At 41.6% G+C, this 16,484-nt stretch overlaps 1 protein-coding gene across 1 annotated transcript in view; it reads right to left on the bottom strand.

The window, feature by feature from the left end:
- Window positions 1-16,484, bottom strand: part of NCAM1 (neural cell adhesion molecule 1) — a 70,236-nt gene that overhangs the window by 38,188 nt on the left and 15,564 nt on the right. The window contains exons 9-13 of the mRNA XM_009882477.1: window positions 7,160-7,310; window positions 6,384-6,568; window positions 5,931-6,027; window positions 4,937-5,107; window positions 3,241-3,372 (exon numbers count right to left, since the gene is read on the bottom strand). Of these exons, the coding sequence (XP_009880779.1) occupies window positions 3,241-3,372; window positions 4,937-5,107; window positions 5,931-6,027; window positions 6,384-6,568; window positions 7,160-7,310 (736 nt within the window). The remainder of the gene's footprint in view (window positions 1-3,240; window positions 3,373-4,936; window positions 5,108-5,930; window positions 6,028-6,383; window positions 6,569-7,159; window positions 7,311-16,484) is intronic.

Raw genomic sequence — 16,484 nt, 5'->3', positions numbered from 1 at the left:
TTGCTTTGTCTAGTCTGACAATACAGCCTTGGCTTGTGTCAAAACACAGTTTCCATATTCTTTCCTGTAAAATTTATGAAACATTTCTGTGATCTCCAAATCACAGCAGGCTAGGGGACACTCAACTTCTTCCTGATTTTGACTTTGCCCACGAACAGGTAATATTGTGTGACCAGCATTCCAGCACAGACGAAAAAAGGCATTTCTGTTGTGCCAACAATCTCTTCACCATTTCTACAACCCCATTCATGATCTGAGATGGGTTTTGAGAATCCCAGAGAGCACAGAAAGAATTACAGAACTGAATGCTCAGAAGAATCACACCTGCAAGGCATAAATGTGCCTCAAAGAGCATTAAGTAGAATTTAATTTCACATACATTAAAAAAAAAATATAGCCCACAAAGAAGGAAAAAAAAAAAAGGGGAACTTAGCCTACAAGGGAGAAGATTTAGGGACTACAGACTGATTGATAGTTGACTGCCACATTAAAAAAAATAGCAAAATAAGTCCTCTACAAGCGTGATTTAATGTTCTTCAAAGCCACATACCTGTCCCCAAGTGATGAACGTGAGGCTTACCAGACAGATCTGTCGATGTGGCTGAAACAAAGCTTTTAATGTTTTTTTTTCCTCTCTTCTTAATTGGATCTTTTCCCTTTTCCTGTGGTACTGATCTGCATAGAGACTCAATATCTAAGCCCTTATCTCCCTTGTGTATTATTGACTACGTCCAATTCAGAAGGGCCTACCAAATCATTTGCCTGGTAGTTAAAATTCTAACCACAATTCACTTCATATAAGGGATATATTACTTCTACTGAAATTAACAGGCTCCAAACAATTTTAGGCACCGGACTGCAGATACGTTCTGGAAAACTGTCTCCCAGTTGACTCTTTGTAACTACTACAATTTGCAATTCTATCTATCCATCTGCCCATTCATTCATCCATCTTGACTACCAACCTATTCATCTTGTTAGCGGTCCACTAAGTCCAAGCTTTTGTATAATACAATCTTTAAGGAAAAATAGCACATGCATGATTCAAATTCTGTAATTAGGAGAAAAAAAAAAATCTTTCCTTTTTTACTTCAACTTCAGAAATCTCAAAGAATGTGACAGCAGCTTCATAAAGCTTGCCCATGCAATCTTGGGAATAACAACAGTTCACCACAAGGACATATACTTTTATAAAGAGAATAACGCTCACTTAGATAAAGAGGTTTCTTTTAGCTGCCAGTGATTAACTCCGATTTGAAAGGCACAAAGCTATGGAGCATAAACTGTTTCACTGAACCCTAGTGACAATTAAACATATCCATCAAATCGCTTTAACTCATTTTGCATTGGGAAGGAGGAAACATGCATTATTTTTTTTTAAATTTAGTTATTTGAGTATACAATCTACACAAGTGCTGGAAGACTTTCCAACGAATATGAAGTGCAAAAAGTATTAGTGAGAAGAGGCAAAAAATGTGATTTTTTTCCTGAAGTTTTTGCTTTCAAAATTGTGAATATACTAAAAATTCTGAAGATTTTGTTTGGTTTTTCATTGGTCTAAACCACATCTGCAATTCAGCTAAAATTTTCTCCAGTTTGTTGTCGTGTCCCCCCCGAATTATCTACATTTCATTAAAATTTGAAATTTTTTAATTGATTCATAAACATTAAGCCTTCCACTACTGCACTCTGTAATCAACAAGCTAACTATTATTATTATTAGACAATCACTAAGTTAAATATTTGAATTGCATGCTTTACAATAAAGACAAAGGTGTTAACCCCTAATTCTGTTCTAAAAAGAGCAGTATTACCCATAGCAGGATGACTATTTTAGTGTCAGTCTTGTTAGGAAATGGACAGTACTTTGTTTCTAAAGACCCTGATAGCAAAGAGGTACTAGATTAAAAGTGAATGTTATGTATGTTAGAGGAACACTCTAGGAACTTAAAAAGAGAGTGAAAGAAATGCAGAGAGGCACTTACGTGAGTGAGGGATGCCTGCAGTTTTTCCATGGATGGAACAGACAAAAAGAAAAGACAGATAGAAAAAAAAAATAAAAGGTAGAAGAGGTGAGAAGGGGAGATAGAGAACATGGAGCTGGAAAATCAAAATACCATCAGCTGTCTCAAATCCAACCCTAGGGAGTGGGGTAGGTTACAGGAGTTATAACAACAGACTGGACACCAATTGTGAGGGCTGCCTTACTGCACAGGGCCTGGGATTTCCAAGGAACAAGGCATGTGTACTGTCCCATACTGCTCAGCAATTCTGGTGAGGCACAAGTTGGCAGACAAAAATCAAGACCATGCACAGCTCACAGGGCCTCAAAGCATGCACATAGATGGCTAGGAATATTGCTAGCTCTGAATTTGGGGGAAGGTCCTGAATAGTGCTTTCAGAAGAGCTATGAAATAGGTACACAAGTATGGGTGCGATGGTGGGAAGAAGAATAGGCTGTAGGTCTAAATGCAAGGGGAATAGGAAAGAACGCCAGGGGTTGTGGGTGGTTGAACCCAGATCCTAATACTTGGATGAGGCTGCGTAAAAGGGTAAGAGGCCAGTTCTCCCCTGCCTGCTTTTGTCACATCTCCCTACACTTTTTTATTTCTTTCTCTCCCTTCCTATTTTGAATAACTGTCTGGTTTTTACTTTTTGTATCTTTTCTTCCTGGTTGAAACAGGAGGGAAAGCGTTAGACCACAGAAGAGTACCCCGCCATTGGAGTGGAAGATTACCCGAGTAAAGCTGACAAGAGGTTTGGAAATCGCCTTACATGCTGCATGGGTATCTTAAGCAGAAATATGCAGAAAAGAGAAATCTCCATCCTTCCCCCTCCTTCCACAGTTCATTGGCCAGTCCTATGCTGAACCTCTTAATTTCCAATTTGCAAGAAAACCTGCCTTGTGACAATGTCATTACATTCTCTATGACCAATGCCATTCTCAAGTCACTCCGTTTTCTTATTAAAACTCTCCATGGCATAGTCCCTTCTCTTTGACAATACAAAGTTTATACTAGTAACCCAGGGCACAAAATAAAATAGTTCCTCTGCCTCCTACCTTCAAAGAAGGTTTTTAATTAGTAATGAAATTCACTACAATCAAAAAGCACAACAAAAACAAAGGGTGCAGGAAAGTCTGCAAAAGAAGATGGTGTCATCCATGCATGGCAGAGATTCCCTGGAAAGATTCAAGGAAAGAGAACTGGAGAAGCAGAGGGAGGTCTCAGTTTTACTTACGAACTGGTTGTGTCTTGAAGTCGGATGGCAGGCTAATCTCACCCACACCCTTGCCATTGACCGCAGACAGTCTCACAGAGTAGGTTGTTTCAGGTTTCAGGCCAGTGATAGTGATCATGCCTTCCACATTTGCTGTTGCAGAAACAAGGGAAGAAGGGCAAAGAAAGGCTCAGGCTTTAAGTCAACAACAAACGGCACGTTTCTATCACATACTTTTGTCATCTCACCCCATATAACAGCCTCCCATAAACAGTGCAGACAAAGAGAAAGGTCAGAGCTATCACTTTCTCTGTGTCAACCAGCTGATTAGAGGTGTACTGCCACAGCCTCTCCAGAGGGGATGTAATGGAGCTCGTGGTAGACACCAGAGGGCATCAGCCCTTGGCCTGTGCCAAGGAGCTCCTTGAATAATGCTCTTCAAGACCACTGTCATTTGGGAGTAGCAGGTATAACGCATAGAACTGCTCATCTGTTGGGCTGCGTGATCCAACTGAAAGCAATGCCCTTAGCAGTAGAGAAACTCATCTCTCCTTTAACAATCTATAAGGAGGCCAGACACAACGTAAGAGATGGAAAGAACCCGCTGTGGGGTCATCATGATACAAAGAAAGAAATAAGCTCTATTTTTCCTGCAGAGACAGAAAGGGAGCAATGAGAAAAAGAAACCTGAATCTAGCTATGATCACATCACTCCAGTGGGGACCTAAGAGAAGAATTTCAGTTCTAGCCAGGATTGGCAATGGAAGATTCAGGTCTGAAATAGAACTCTCCTCTTCACAGTCCTCCCAAATCAAAATTCCTTTGGTTTGCTGGAAGTAAGGATACATTTTAAGCAATGTGTGTTTGTGGTGGGTTGACCCTGGCTGGACACCAGGTGCTCACCAAAGCCACTCTATCACTTCCCCTCTTCAGCTGGACAGGGGAGACAAAACAGAACAAAAGGCTTGTGGGTCAAGATAAGGACAGGGAGATCACTCAGCAATTACTGTCATGGGCACAACAGACTTGACTTGGGGAAAATTAATTTATTACCAATCCAATCAGAGTAGAATAATGAGAAATAAACCCCAAATATTCAAAACACCTTCCCCCACCCCTCCCTTCTTCCCAGGCTTAACTTTACTCCCAATTTTCTCTACCTCCTCCCCCTAAGCGGCGCAGCGGGACAGGGAATGGGGGTTGTGGTCAGTTCATCACATGTTGTTTCTGCCACTCCTCTCTCCTCAGGGGGAAGACTCCTAACACTCTTACCCTGCTCGAGCGTGGGGTCTCTTCCACAGGAGACAGTTCTCCATGAACTTCTCCAGCATGGGCCCTTTCTATGGGGTGCAGTACCTCAGGAACAGACTGTTCCAGTGTGGGACCCCAAAGGGTCCCAAGTCTTGCCAGCAAACCTGCTCCAGTGTGGGCTCCTCTCTCATCTACAGAGATGAATGTAGTGCTACAACACACGCTCTAGGAGGAGAAGGCTGGTGCCCTGTCACATGTGTGGTGCTATCAGCACAGCGGGGCCCTCATTTCCAACTAAAAATTCAAGGTGTCACTGCAAAGCGAATGTTTAAGAACTTGTGTGAGGCCTTAATATAGCAGCTGAAACTGCAAAGCTATGGAACCCTCCGCTCTGGCTTTCCCCCAAAGGAAAGAAAGTCTTTTGAGGTGCAGGTGGGGGAGGTAACACCTTGTTTTATCATCCTACCTTCTTTTGCATCATACAACCTCGAATGCCATTCTCCCTCGCCCAGTGCCCTCCACTCTGCTTTGTACTTGAGGATGGGCACCCCACCGGTAGCTTCAGGCTCATCAAACTCCACCTGGGCAGTACTCGAATAGGGCTCCACTCTGTCAATGGAAGGAGAGGACGGAGTATCTGTGGGAAGAAGGGAAAACAACCAGTGATACAGAAGACAGCAGGGAACAAGGATCCCCAGTTCCAGTGGCAAAGAAAACAGAAAACAGAATATCAAACACACCCTTGTCATGGTCACAAAGGAGGGAAGGGTGGGCCTAAGGCTCTCCCTCAGGAGGGGAGGCTGTTAAGAGGGCTTTTAAGAATGTTAATTAGACAGTGCAGAGACCTTCATCTTGTCTCTTCTCTAAGAGGCTAGAGACTTACAGTACTTTCTTCAAAAGAGGATAACCGGAGCTGAGTAGCAAAAGCATCCTGGATGCTATTCTGTCCCTACAAGTCTCTTCCATAGGGCACTCCAATACATAGCTTGACCATTCCTAAATCTGCCTCTATAGCAGCCATGAGAGGACACCAGAGGCGCTTCCAGTCTGTCATGCAGACACCGGGCCTCTTTGGCTGGTACACAGTGCTCTGAGGTTTCTGTCTTGCACTACCTGTACTATTAGGGATATCTATTAGGGATATTTTGCTGATCTTGAGAAGCATATATGCATGCATATGCACATATGCAACGGCTGTCAGAAATCAAAGATCACAGCTCTACCAAAGTGTACTGGAAGCTCAGAAAAGAATGAGACCCTTCAGAAACAAGGAAACAGATATTGAGGGTCTTGTTATCTACAACTCATCCCAACGCAAAAATCTATTAAGAGTCTCTCTGAAAGTAGAAGCTGGTTCTCCTGCTACCCTACCAACACAAACTAGAAAAGAACAGTCACTCTGCCACCTCAGGTCAAGGGCTGCACACGCATTTCCTTATTTCCCTGCCTGGGATTCTCACCTGCCTGCACAAGAATGAACTCTGAGGACTCCTGGCCAATGCGGTTCACAGCAGTGCAGTTATAGTTCCCGAAGTCATTTTCAGAGTCTGGTGTCACCTGTGGAAGGAATGAAGACTCATGCTCGAATCAGAAAACCCTTTTTACTGTGTGAATGCACTCTGCGTTTTGCTGGGGAGAGATGCCACAATAAAGTACACATGCTAACACTCTGAGGGCTGTCCACAGAGGGGAGAACTGCAGTGGGCAGAAACTCAAAGGCAAAGAGAGGGTGATGTCTTCTATTACCTCATTTTCTTTGCATTTACATGCCAGAAATACCACAAAACTTCTTGTCTACCAACAGAGTGCCCTGACGAAAGACTTAACTCCATCAAAATCAGTAACATAAATTATTTGATAGCATTGAGCCTTCCTGGCTGCATGTGCCTTCTCCCCTCCTTGCTTTTCCTCACCTCCAGGTAGCTTGCTGACGGGGTGTTGTAGATCTTGATGTTGCTATAGTTTGAGCTGGGAAGCAGCTGTCCATCCCGGAACCAGGAGATGACAGCACTGGGGTAAGCAAATACTTCACAGGTGATGTTCACTTGATTCCCTTCCCAGGTATAGACAGCCACAGGGCCCTGAAGCTTGGGGGCATCTGAAAGACAGACACATTTGTGAAGGCAATTTGAGCCAGAAAAATCTCCTAAAGTAGCCAAGTCAGCCTCACTTTAAGGATCCCTTGGCTGGGGTCCAGTTTGATGTGGGGAAGGGAATCTAATATAAGAAACAGGACTGTCTTCTCGTCTGGGGGGATAGAAGGTGTCTTTTGCTGAAGGACCTAAGGAGGAAACCCACTCAGTCCCAAAGGCCATTCCTCACACAGTGTGTGAGGAGGAACAGACAGCATGCTATGCATGTAGGGCAGTGCATACCAGGAAGTTGTCCTGGGGAAGAACCCTGATGCACCCGACAAATGGGACTGTGGCAGACTCATGGCCCATAATCTTCCCAAGGTGCAAACAGTATCCCAGCTGGAGACAGCTAAAGCAGACATTTGTATGTATGCACACAGCAACATGCCTCCAACAAAATTATTTCAGACTGAGTGGCTTCCCATGCCCTCTACCTAAACAAGACACATTTCCCTAGCCGTAGGTGCCTCAGTCTCACCACAGAAAAAGGAAATCAAAAAAGTCCCCCCTCTAAACACATGAACACCCTTCCCGCCCCATCCTCTGCTTCTTACACTGCACTTCAAGGTACATGGCTTGGGAGTCCTGCCCGATGGTGTTGCTGGCTGTGCATACATATTCTCCGGCATCTGTGTACTGAATTTCTTTGAGAGTCAGGGATGACACCCGGGCATGGCTACGTACTACGATGCGCCCATCCAGGGTCTGGCAGGAAAGGAAAAAAAAGCGTTAGAAGCTGAGCTCTGAGCCTGTGGTGCAGGCTAAAGGGATGTGAACAAATGCAAGTACCTCACACCAAGCCCTCAGTGCTCAGTACTTGAGAAGTGATCACCTGAGGCCAGGTGAAATCAGGGGCACAGAGAGGCATTTTCAAAAGCAACAAGAAGATTCCTTGTCACACAGGACCAACTGCAGTGATTCAAAGCACTCAGGAGAAGGAAAAAAATGAAATGAAGGACCGAAGTATCAGATGTCTGAGGACAGCTGGATAACGTCAAGCTTCTTCCCAGAATGAGAATTGCAGAGATCCAGCTCTGGTTAAAAATTTTTGCCAGCATGCTCTTGTAGAAAGCCTCCCCAACAGCTATTGTGTTTCTGCTCAGAGAATTCAGGCCTTCCTCTTCTCTCACTGATGCTTGTTTTACTTTTACGTCCTCAAAATGGCATTAATAAGAACAGATCCAGACCTCAGAGCTGAATCAGGCAAAACAAAAGCTCAGAAATTTCACTTGAACATGGCACTGAAAAGAGCAAGGTACAATGAACAGGGCAAGAAAACTGTGTGACCCTTCTAGAGAAAAGCCTGCTTCAAGGTCTTGTGATGCTTCAAGAAAATTCTAGAGCAATCTGCATTGGTTATAAGCCCATTTAGAAATTGCTCCCACATGTAAGAAAGTGTGGGGATGTCAATGAGAGAGACAAGGAATGTAAAATCCAGACTACCATCTGCTCAAAGGGATTGCAGCCACCCAGCGATCCCATCCCACATCACTTTTGTTTTTTTTTTTTTAACCCTCTCCAATTCGTGACCAAAGCCCAAATGCTCTCTAAATATATGAAGTGCACAAGGCCATGGACTCCTGCTCTGGTGCTTGTGCAAGCTCTTGGTCTTTGTGCTTCAGCTTGGAAGCTTTAAAGCACCAACTCTCTCATCTAGTTTCCAAAGTGGCACAAGCACAAGTGAACAAATTAGGTACCCTCATGTCTGTGCCTGCTGCTGCAGCCTGCCAGACTTAATGCAATTCACGTTCCAAGAGCATTAATTTTCTTGGAAGATACAGGACAAATACTGAGATTATGAGTAAAAACCCCGAGGATATTAAACAGCCAAATGCACTGAGCTGTAGCACAAAGTACATCTCTGGTATTTCAAGTGGTCAGAAGCTCTGGGCCTGAAGCCTCTTTCTGTAGGGAGCTAGTGGTCTTAATCTCTGAGACTGATGAAGTTTCTACAAGTAAATGTGATTACGTCTGTTAGTTCTGAATATTAGTTCATTTGAGCTAGTCAAAGACCATGCACACAACAACAGTATCCTTTGATGACACAGAAACCATTATATGTATTTTTCTTCTCTCTTCTACCCTGCATGCAGATCTACTGCAATCCCTGACCAATGCCACAAGCTCCATCCCCTCTCCTGTGCTTGGTCCCTTGTGTTGCTGGGAAGCGTTCTTTATTTCATGTGTGCATCATTTCCTAGAACCAGAGAAAGAATCCTTAACATGACATTTGTCCATTGTGGCACCTTGCACAATCAAATTCCGCTTTTATCTTTCTTCACTGGCTGACTATATTATTATTCTTTTGTCTGACTTGTGATTTGACTCCAAAACCCAACTCAATTCTGAAACTATTGCAGTAGGGTCCATAAATGTCAAGACTCCAGATCTGCAGAGGCTCCCAGCTTCTTTTAACTCATGAGTTGAGTGAATATTCTAAATACTTGTTACTAAGATGCCATCAGCAGACAAGAGTATAAACATGGCAAAATACCAGCACATGATCATTACAGCAAATGTAATTTTACATCCAGTGTCACTTGCCTTTTCCCCACTTTGTCAAGACCTAATAAAAACAAAAGAGTCCCAGGCAGTCATGGTAAAATTATAACTTTGCAAGTAATGCAACCAATTATGAAGATGAAGCTCTGTTTCTTAATGCAAAAAGCACAAGTAAAGAAAAAAAAAGATCAGGGAAAATACTCCAAAGAGAAAAATGTCTACCCAGGAAAGCATGCTACTAGTTTTCTTTATTCATACTTCAGAACATCAGATGCTACCAATTCCCAGCTATTAGAGACATAGGATAGGTAGAAACTTGTGAGCCAGATGTAGACACTTGTAATCACTTTACCTAGCCTCTTTGATTTCGAGGATTTTGGATAACAAAAGTAATGAGGAGACAACCCTACGGGACACTGGCAATAACTCATGATATAGCAACTGCCACGCTACAGAAAAGGGTATGATGGTTCTCCATAACGCCAATTACACCTTATCCTGAGACACATGGAGGTGTTTTTCTCCAAATTCTGAGAATGTGACGTGGCATGTAGTCACTACGTACAAAGCTGGCCTAGATTTCAGTAAGTCAGTGCCAAAGGGGAAGAGGAGAGACAAGTAGGAAATGCATTTACCCCCCTTCCCTCCACCTATTGATTTTATACTCCTTTCACAAACAAGTATCCACAATTTAATTTCACAGTCATATCTTCTCCTCACCCACTTTCCACATGGTGGGCATCATTAAAAAACAGCACCTGGAAATCCTGACCACAGCTACAAATTCCAGTGAGGGAAGACGAGAGGTCTCTCCTAGCTCTGTGTTTGCACTGCGCTAACCAGAGCTCATCTGCAGCTCTCAGTATTTGTAAGGTTGCACTAATTCCCAGTTACCAGAAAGCATCACCAGTTTGTGGTGTAACTGAGGTGTAATTTTGCTTGTAACTGAATTTTTTAGCATCTGTTGGTGATAAAATTGGGTTTTTTTGTTAGCATATGCTGCTAATAAGACTTTCAACAATTCTCCAGTATATGCAGGACCAGAATGGTCAACTGAGCCGCTATGGACAGTGCATAGTAAGTAGAGCTGACTGTGCTTCAGAGGAAGATGCAGCCAACTGCAATTGTGCCTCTAAAGCAAGGAAAGCAAGATTTAACACCCATGTATGTTGCTACGACTGAAGCTCATCGAGACTTCCTTACTTTAAACTAGCTAATGCATTAGTAAGTGAAACACTTAATGCCAAGTATTCACTCAGCTTCCTGAGAACTGAACTCCCTGCTGCTGGAATATACTGCTAAAAGACCCCATGCTAGCTATTTTAAAGATATGTCTATACAAGCTGCAAAACAAGCTTCAACAGCTTCCTCACAGAATCCCACTTGGATATTTCAAGACACAGACACAGTAAGAAATTTAGAGACAGCAAGCTTAATAGTATTAGTGCTCATATTAATAAAAAGCTTGAGACAGAGAGCACATTGAAAACACCCGGGGAGGGGGGGGGAACGGACAGGGGACAGGACGGCAAGGGGGAAGTCAGAGACAACTGTAATAGGAATTAAGATAAGGCCTGAAAAGATGCAACTACTCAAATTCCAAATTCTTCAACGCAAACTGGTCTGAATATCTGATGCCTTCACTTGCCACAATTCATCTGTTCCAACAGATTATTTTGAAGTAAGAATGGACTGTTTCTTCTTGGCCCCATATGAAACAAAGGTGAGTGGTGCTTAAGTTAGAAGTTCACTTTGTTTAGGCCACACCAGTCTCTATGGTTTAAGATGGCTTAAAAATAAAAAAGAATTCAGGATTCCCAGAGCCTCCACCAAGCTGATCCTAAAAATACAAATACAAGTCACCCAGTTCTGATAGCTATTTTTGTTCTCTACCTGACCATTATTATTTGCTTGGAAACATACTTTCTGGTCTATTTTGAAGCAAGAATGCTACAGATCAGGTGCATGTAAAGGTAGGTTATTATAATTATTTTCAAAATACAGCACTGAATGCGAAATAAAACAGCAACAAACCACATTTGCACCAAATTCAGTTACTGCATTATCCCACACCCCCTCATTGACCCTTGCAAATCAAAGACAAATAATAATTTAGTAATTTGGAGCATTTTCTGAAGAAATATAACTTGTGAAAGATTGATCTGCATTGATTTTGAAATGGAACACGATGCAGTTGTCCTTTAAGAGAAGGTCTAACTTAAGGAGTACCATGAGCAAACAGATGAGTTGGATGGAGCAGAAGAGGTGATCTTTGGGAAAAAATACTTTCCCAGAATATACGCTGTTGCTAATTCTTTAAGCTCTAGAAAAGAGATATAATTCACAGTGGCAGTATAGAAGAAAATGGTGAAAGCAGTATTTGTCAGATTTTACACTTGCTTTTACTTTTGTCCTTTTTTTTTTTTAAAGTGACAACCAGAATTACTCACCCCAACACAGCTAGTTTGCTCATCCAAAAATGCATTACTATATGCCAAGCAACTTCTAACTCTATAAGCTGTTTCTTTTATGTATTGATATTTAATTTGTTCATATTATTAATGCTGGTTTAGTTGGCATGGTTACTGGACTAGAAGTTTGTTAATCTGTAATGCTTAAAACAACCAAAACCAAAAAACTAAGAAGTTTGCTAAAGGTCTGGTAATCTTATACCTCTTGTTTCTCGGGCCGGGTCCACGAAGCCTGGAGAGAACAGATATAGAACACAACAACAGAAAAAAAGCAATAAAAAGTTTATCAAAGATTGCTTTTAGGTATCATAGTGTATGCACCACATTGCCTTCTATGCACATGCAGGCTCCAAGCTGTATACCTCATGTGTGTGGGGTGATCACAATTTCCATTTCCCAATATAACCTCAATTTAGATTTGCATTCAAAATTTAATATCCTATAAATTGGTCTTAAAACAATTAAGCCAAGGCTAATGATACCTAAAGACTGCTTCTGTTTTTACATATCGAGTGACTATTTCCCTTGTCACATCTCACCATTTCTAGAAACCTGTTCCCAGCATACTGGGGAAGTGGTTCTGATGACGTGGGTCACTAAATTGCAGAGATAGTTACGGAACTGGTTGTCTAACACCGGCTTGTTAGCCACCCGCACACACTGATTAACATTAACACTCATATCGTTAATGTGATCATGCATTTGTACACGTTTTTACATGCATACTGTGCCAGGAGTAGGAGACCTTGAGCTGCAGAGCACTGAAACAGTATGACAGTATTCAGGAGTCAAAAATCACCTGCTAATATCACAGCCATGACGGCATTACTGAATGTGAGGCACAAGCATTGCTGACGTGTGGTTATAACAGCATACACAAGAATGACATTACAGAAATGGAGATGAAAGCTTAGGAAATGAGAATAAAAAAACATAGTATTGTTTCCACAGTGCTTCTAGTGAACATTGTGAGACTTTAGTACTAACATATGGTACAGACAGCCTCATTTTAGAATGTCTTTGATAAAAAGCAAGTTATTCACTCATAAGTACAGGCCTGAAGTGAAGCCACTTAAAGAGAAGCTCACCAACACCTGCATAGGCTAGGACACTCCCATCATCTGATCATTTCTATGTCTGTATATCCTGTTGTGCACAAGTTCCTTGAAAGCTGAGCAGGCAACCATAATAATTCAACATAATCCCTTTTTGATGTACCAGTCACTCTCTGTACCTGAGCAAACCAGGCTAGCCAGGGAACTGCCTTGCTTATACCCATGCAAGTCCACTTTCGATACTATTCACTGAATCTCTACAGTGTCAGCACAAAGGAAAAAAAAGGAAAAAAAAGGAAAAAAAAGGAAAAAAAAGGAAAAAAAAGGAAAAAAAAGGAAAAAAAAGGAAAAAAAAGGAAAAAAAAGGAAAAAAGGAAAAAAGGAAAAAAAGGAAAAAAGGAAAAAAGGAAAAAAAGGAAAAAAAGGAAAAAAAGGAAAAAAGGAAAAAAAGGAAAAAAAGGAAAAAAAGGAAAAAAAAGGAAAAAAAAGGAAAAAAAGGAAAAAAAAGGAAAAAAGAAAAATCCTTAAGTGTTCAATACCTGTCAACCTAAAAGAAGATTAAGGAGGAAACAAACCTACTCCCACACTCCTAGAGTCTGCTGTTTCTTTGTAATGGCACTCGTGGGTGTGTGGGAAAAATAGACAGAGCCGCATTCTCCATCCTGGAGCATTTCACACTAACTCTTCCTCGCCAAGACAAAGAGATACACAAGCTCTACTTAGAACCAAAGGAAAAGGCCCAATAACATTATACATGTTAAACTGTAACTAAGTTAAAGGAGGACTAATACCAGAGCTGATCTCTTCCTCTGTTCTTCGATTCCTTCATTCCAGTGAGAAAACGTTCACTTTATTTTTGACTTTCCATAGAGAAAATGGTAATATGATGCAGGTCTTGATAGCTAGCATGGGAGGCCGACAGCAGTACTGGGTGAGATCCTACACCACAGATATACCTATTGCCAGCTCTGGCAAGATGTGAAAGGGCCTGCATAAAGGCATCACCTGGTACTCCTTCCCATTCCTCACACACTAGGCTATACTGCTGGGTAAGAAACCTAGTCTCTGCAACTGTTTCATGAAAGCACGTGTAAGAGTAGTTAGTGATTGCCTCATCCAAAAATCTGACAGAAAACACACTCATGTCTGCACTAAAATTGTGTCACTTGTATACACCAATACACAACAGATAAAATTATATTTACTGAATCACAGTTAGCATCTTGCTAGAGCAACAGAAGAAACATGACTCCTAAAAGGGCATGAAATGTACTGAATGTGATGAGGAATAAGCATACTGGCTTGATCAGCTTTACATCTGGTATCATTCAAACAGAAAGCATTCCTCCTCCCTACAATGGGACAGTAATAAATACCTCAGGCAGGATAAAGCCAAACCATTTCACATCATTATGTTGATGACTTTCCAGGCCTGTTATTTCTTGCAATGTTCTGCAGTAGCGATAGACAGGAATCTCTGACTGACAGAGCAAAAGTTTCTCCTAAGCAGCATGTTCCTACATTCACAACTAAAGTAAACCACGTATAAGCAATTTTTTTTTTTTTTTTTTAATTTTACTTGCACTCTCTGGAGAGCAGAAGAATGCAACCTGCCAGCTCACAAGCAAAAGGAAGCTTCCACCATGCCAGTATCTGGAAGTTTGGTCTGCTAATTTGTGTTGGTATACAGTTGCCAGTCATCTGATTTTGCTAGAGCACAGACACAACCACTTACCTTTGCAGACCCTCCTCAAAGCAAAAGACTGTTTATCCAAGGTTATGTAGGCATTGGCAGACAGGAGAATCTTTTGCTATGCATGCTAGGATATCATCAACAGGCCTCTCAGGGAAGCGTGGGAATGTTGAAATAGTTGTGATATTGTCAACCCTAGTGTTTGGGCTATCGCACCTCCTGCCCCTTGTCCACAGGACTCACGGACAAAGACTGGGGCGGGGGATGCACGGGGGGGATGTCTAAGCCAGAGGGCGGAGGGTGTTTTGTTTTGTTAGTGGGTAGGTTTTTCTGAAGTACCAAATGTTCATAGGACTTAATGCACCTCTAGACCTTTCAAAATCTGGACTGAAGTATGATTACAAAAATAAACAACACATAGCAAGACAGATGCATCCAAGTATCTAAAGCATATTCAAAAGTAGGGCTTGAAATTTTAAAAATTGTATTGTGTGTGCCACATCAAAGACCATTAATTTCCCTGAGTTATCTCAGAGACAGTAAGTAGATAGTAAACTGAATATATGTATTTGGTTGTACATGTAACAGTATTTTTATCAGAGCTATTTTGACCAGAGGATTTTCCGGACATCTGTACCATTTACCTAAACTTACAGCACAAGATAGAGAATGGAAAAAAAATGAAAAAAAAACAAACCAAAACACACACAAAAATAAAATCCTGCCTAGAAAGTGCATGGTATATAATAAAAAAATTCTGAAATTAAGTTTTGAACCAGTACATGAGACACATGGTAATGCCTCAAACCTTTGATTTTCCCCCATCTATACATAAAACTATCAGAGTATTAACATTTTCCTTAATAATTATCACCGACTTAACAGCATCAAATAGGATATATGAGAGTCTCAAAAATGGTTAGCAGTTTTGCCACTGAGATCTTGTTAGTTTAATTGGGCTGGACAGATGTGATTCTCTGTAAACAGGCCCTCCTACCAACTTCTACTTGATTTAGTGTTATTTCCGTTTTTATATTCTTCTCCCTGTCAAAGCTCTTTGCCGTGGCTGCGAACCAAACTCTAGTGCTAAAAGCACTAGAGCACTTAGCTCCTCCCACCACTCTCCCAGGTAGAACAAGACCGTGAATAACCTTATCCCGTCAAAACAGGTCCCCCAGTCAAGCTGTAGTGACAGCCCAGGCCAACAGCTTTCCAAGGCAATGGAAATCTCTCTCTAAACATTGCAGGGATTTACACTAGCCTTCGAATCCAAAAGATGTTAAGAAAGAATTAAGGCTGGAAAACTTGGCACCCTAATTAATAAGTTACACGTTAACAATATGGTGAAGAGCTGACATCATGGAGGCAATTAAAAAAGCTCATTTAGGAGGCTATAGTGCAGAATGGCAGCTGTGTGGATGACTGACAGTGGATACCTCCGTCACTTTAAGACTTTCATAGTCTATCAACTGCTGCCTTCACACTGAGTCAGAACCCCTGGTATGCCCAAGTTAGCTGAGCCTTGAAGCATCCTGTAATTAGAAGATTATTAATAAGCAACAACTCCTTACTCCAACTTTTGTCTAGGCTTTCTTTGGCTCTAAACTATGCCTCCTGATCACCTTCTGCAAATATTATGAAATATCTACAGTAATACAGCACATCCTAATCTTGGCTAGTTACAGTGAATTGTGGCCAATAAAAAACAAACCAAACCAAAATGCAATAGCACTCTCTTTTAAATGAAAAACTGCTAATTATTTTTGCCTTTTAAGAACAAAATGGTATTGACGTGATCAACAAAACAGGGGAACACAAAGGCAGCCAGGCTTTTGTGCTTCAGGTATATGTGGTATTAGAATACAATACAGAAGGGCAAGAAGAAATTAACAGGCTCATTTTGGTCCACCACATCTTTGAGAGATAATACTCCACACCTCTCCACCCACCACCCTCCCAGATCCTATCATCATAATGATGACAGCATGAACAACACTGGAATCAGGGTGCTCATTCCCACCTCTCAGCTTGGAAACAGAAGTGAAATACACTTTCACAAGCTTCCTGCAATTGTGGGTGCCTTTGGAAACTTGTCTAAGAAGGGTCCAGGGCCTACAGCTTTTCAAGTTAATTCAACGCAGAGCAATACCAGCAGGAA

The sequence above is a fragment of the Charadrius vociferus genome, unplaced genomic scaffold (genome assembly GCF_000708025.1).
Source record: "Charadrius vociferus isolate BGI_N301 unplaced genomic scaffold, ASM70802v2 scaffold1413, whole genome shotgun sequence".
Taxonomy (NCBI): Eukaryota; Metazoa; Chordata; class Aves; order Charadriiformes; family Charadriidae; genus Charadrius; species Charadrius vociferus.
This window is presented reverse-complemented; position numbering and strand designations above follow the sequence as displayed.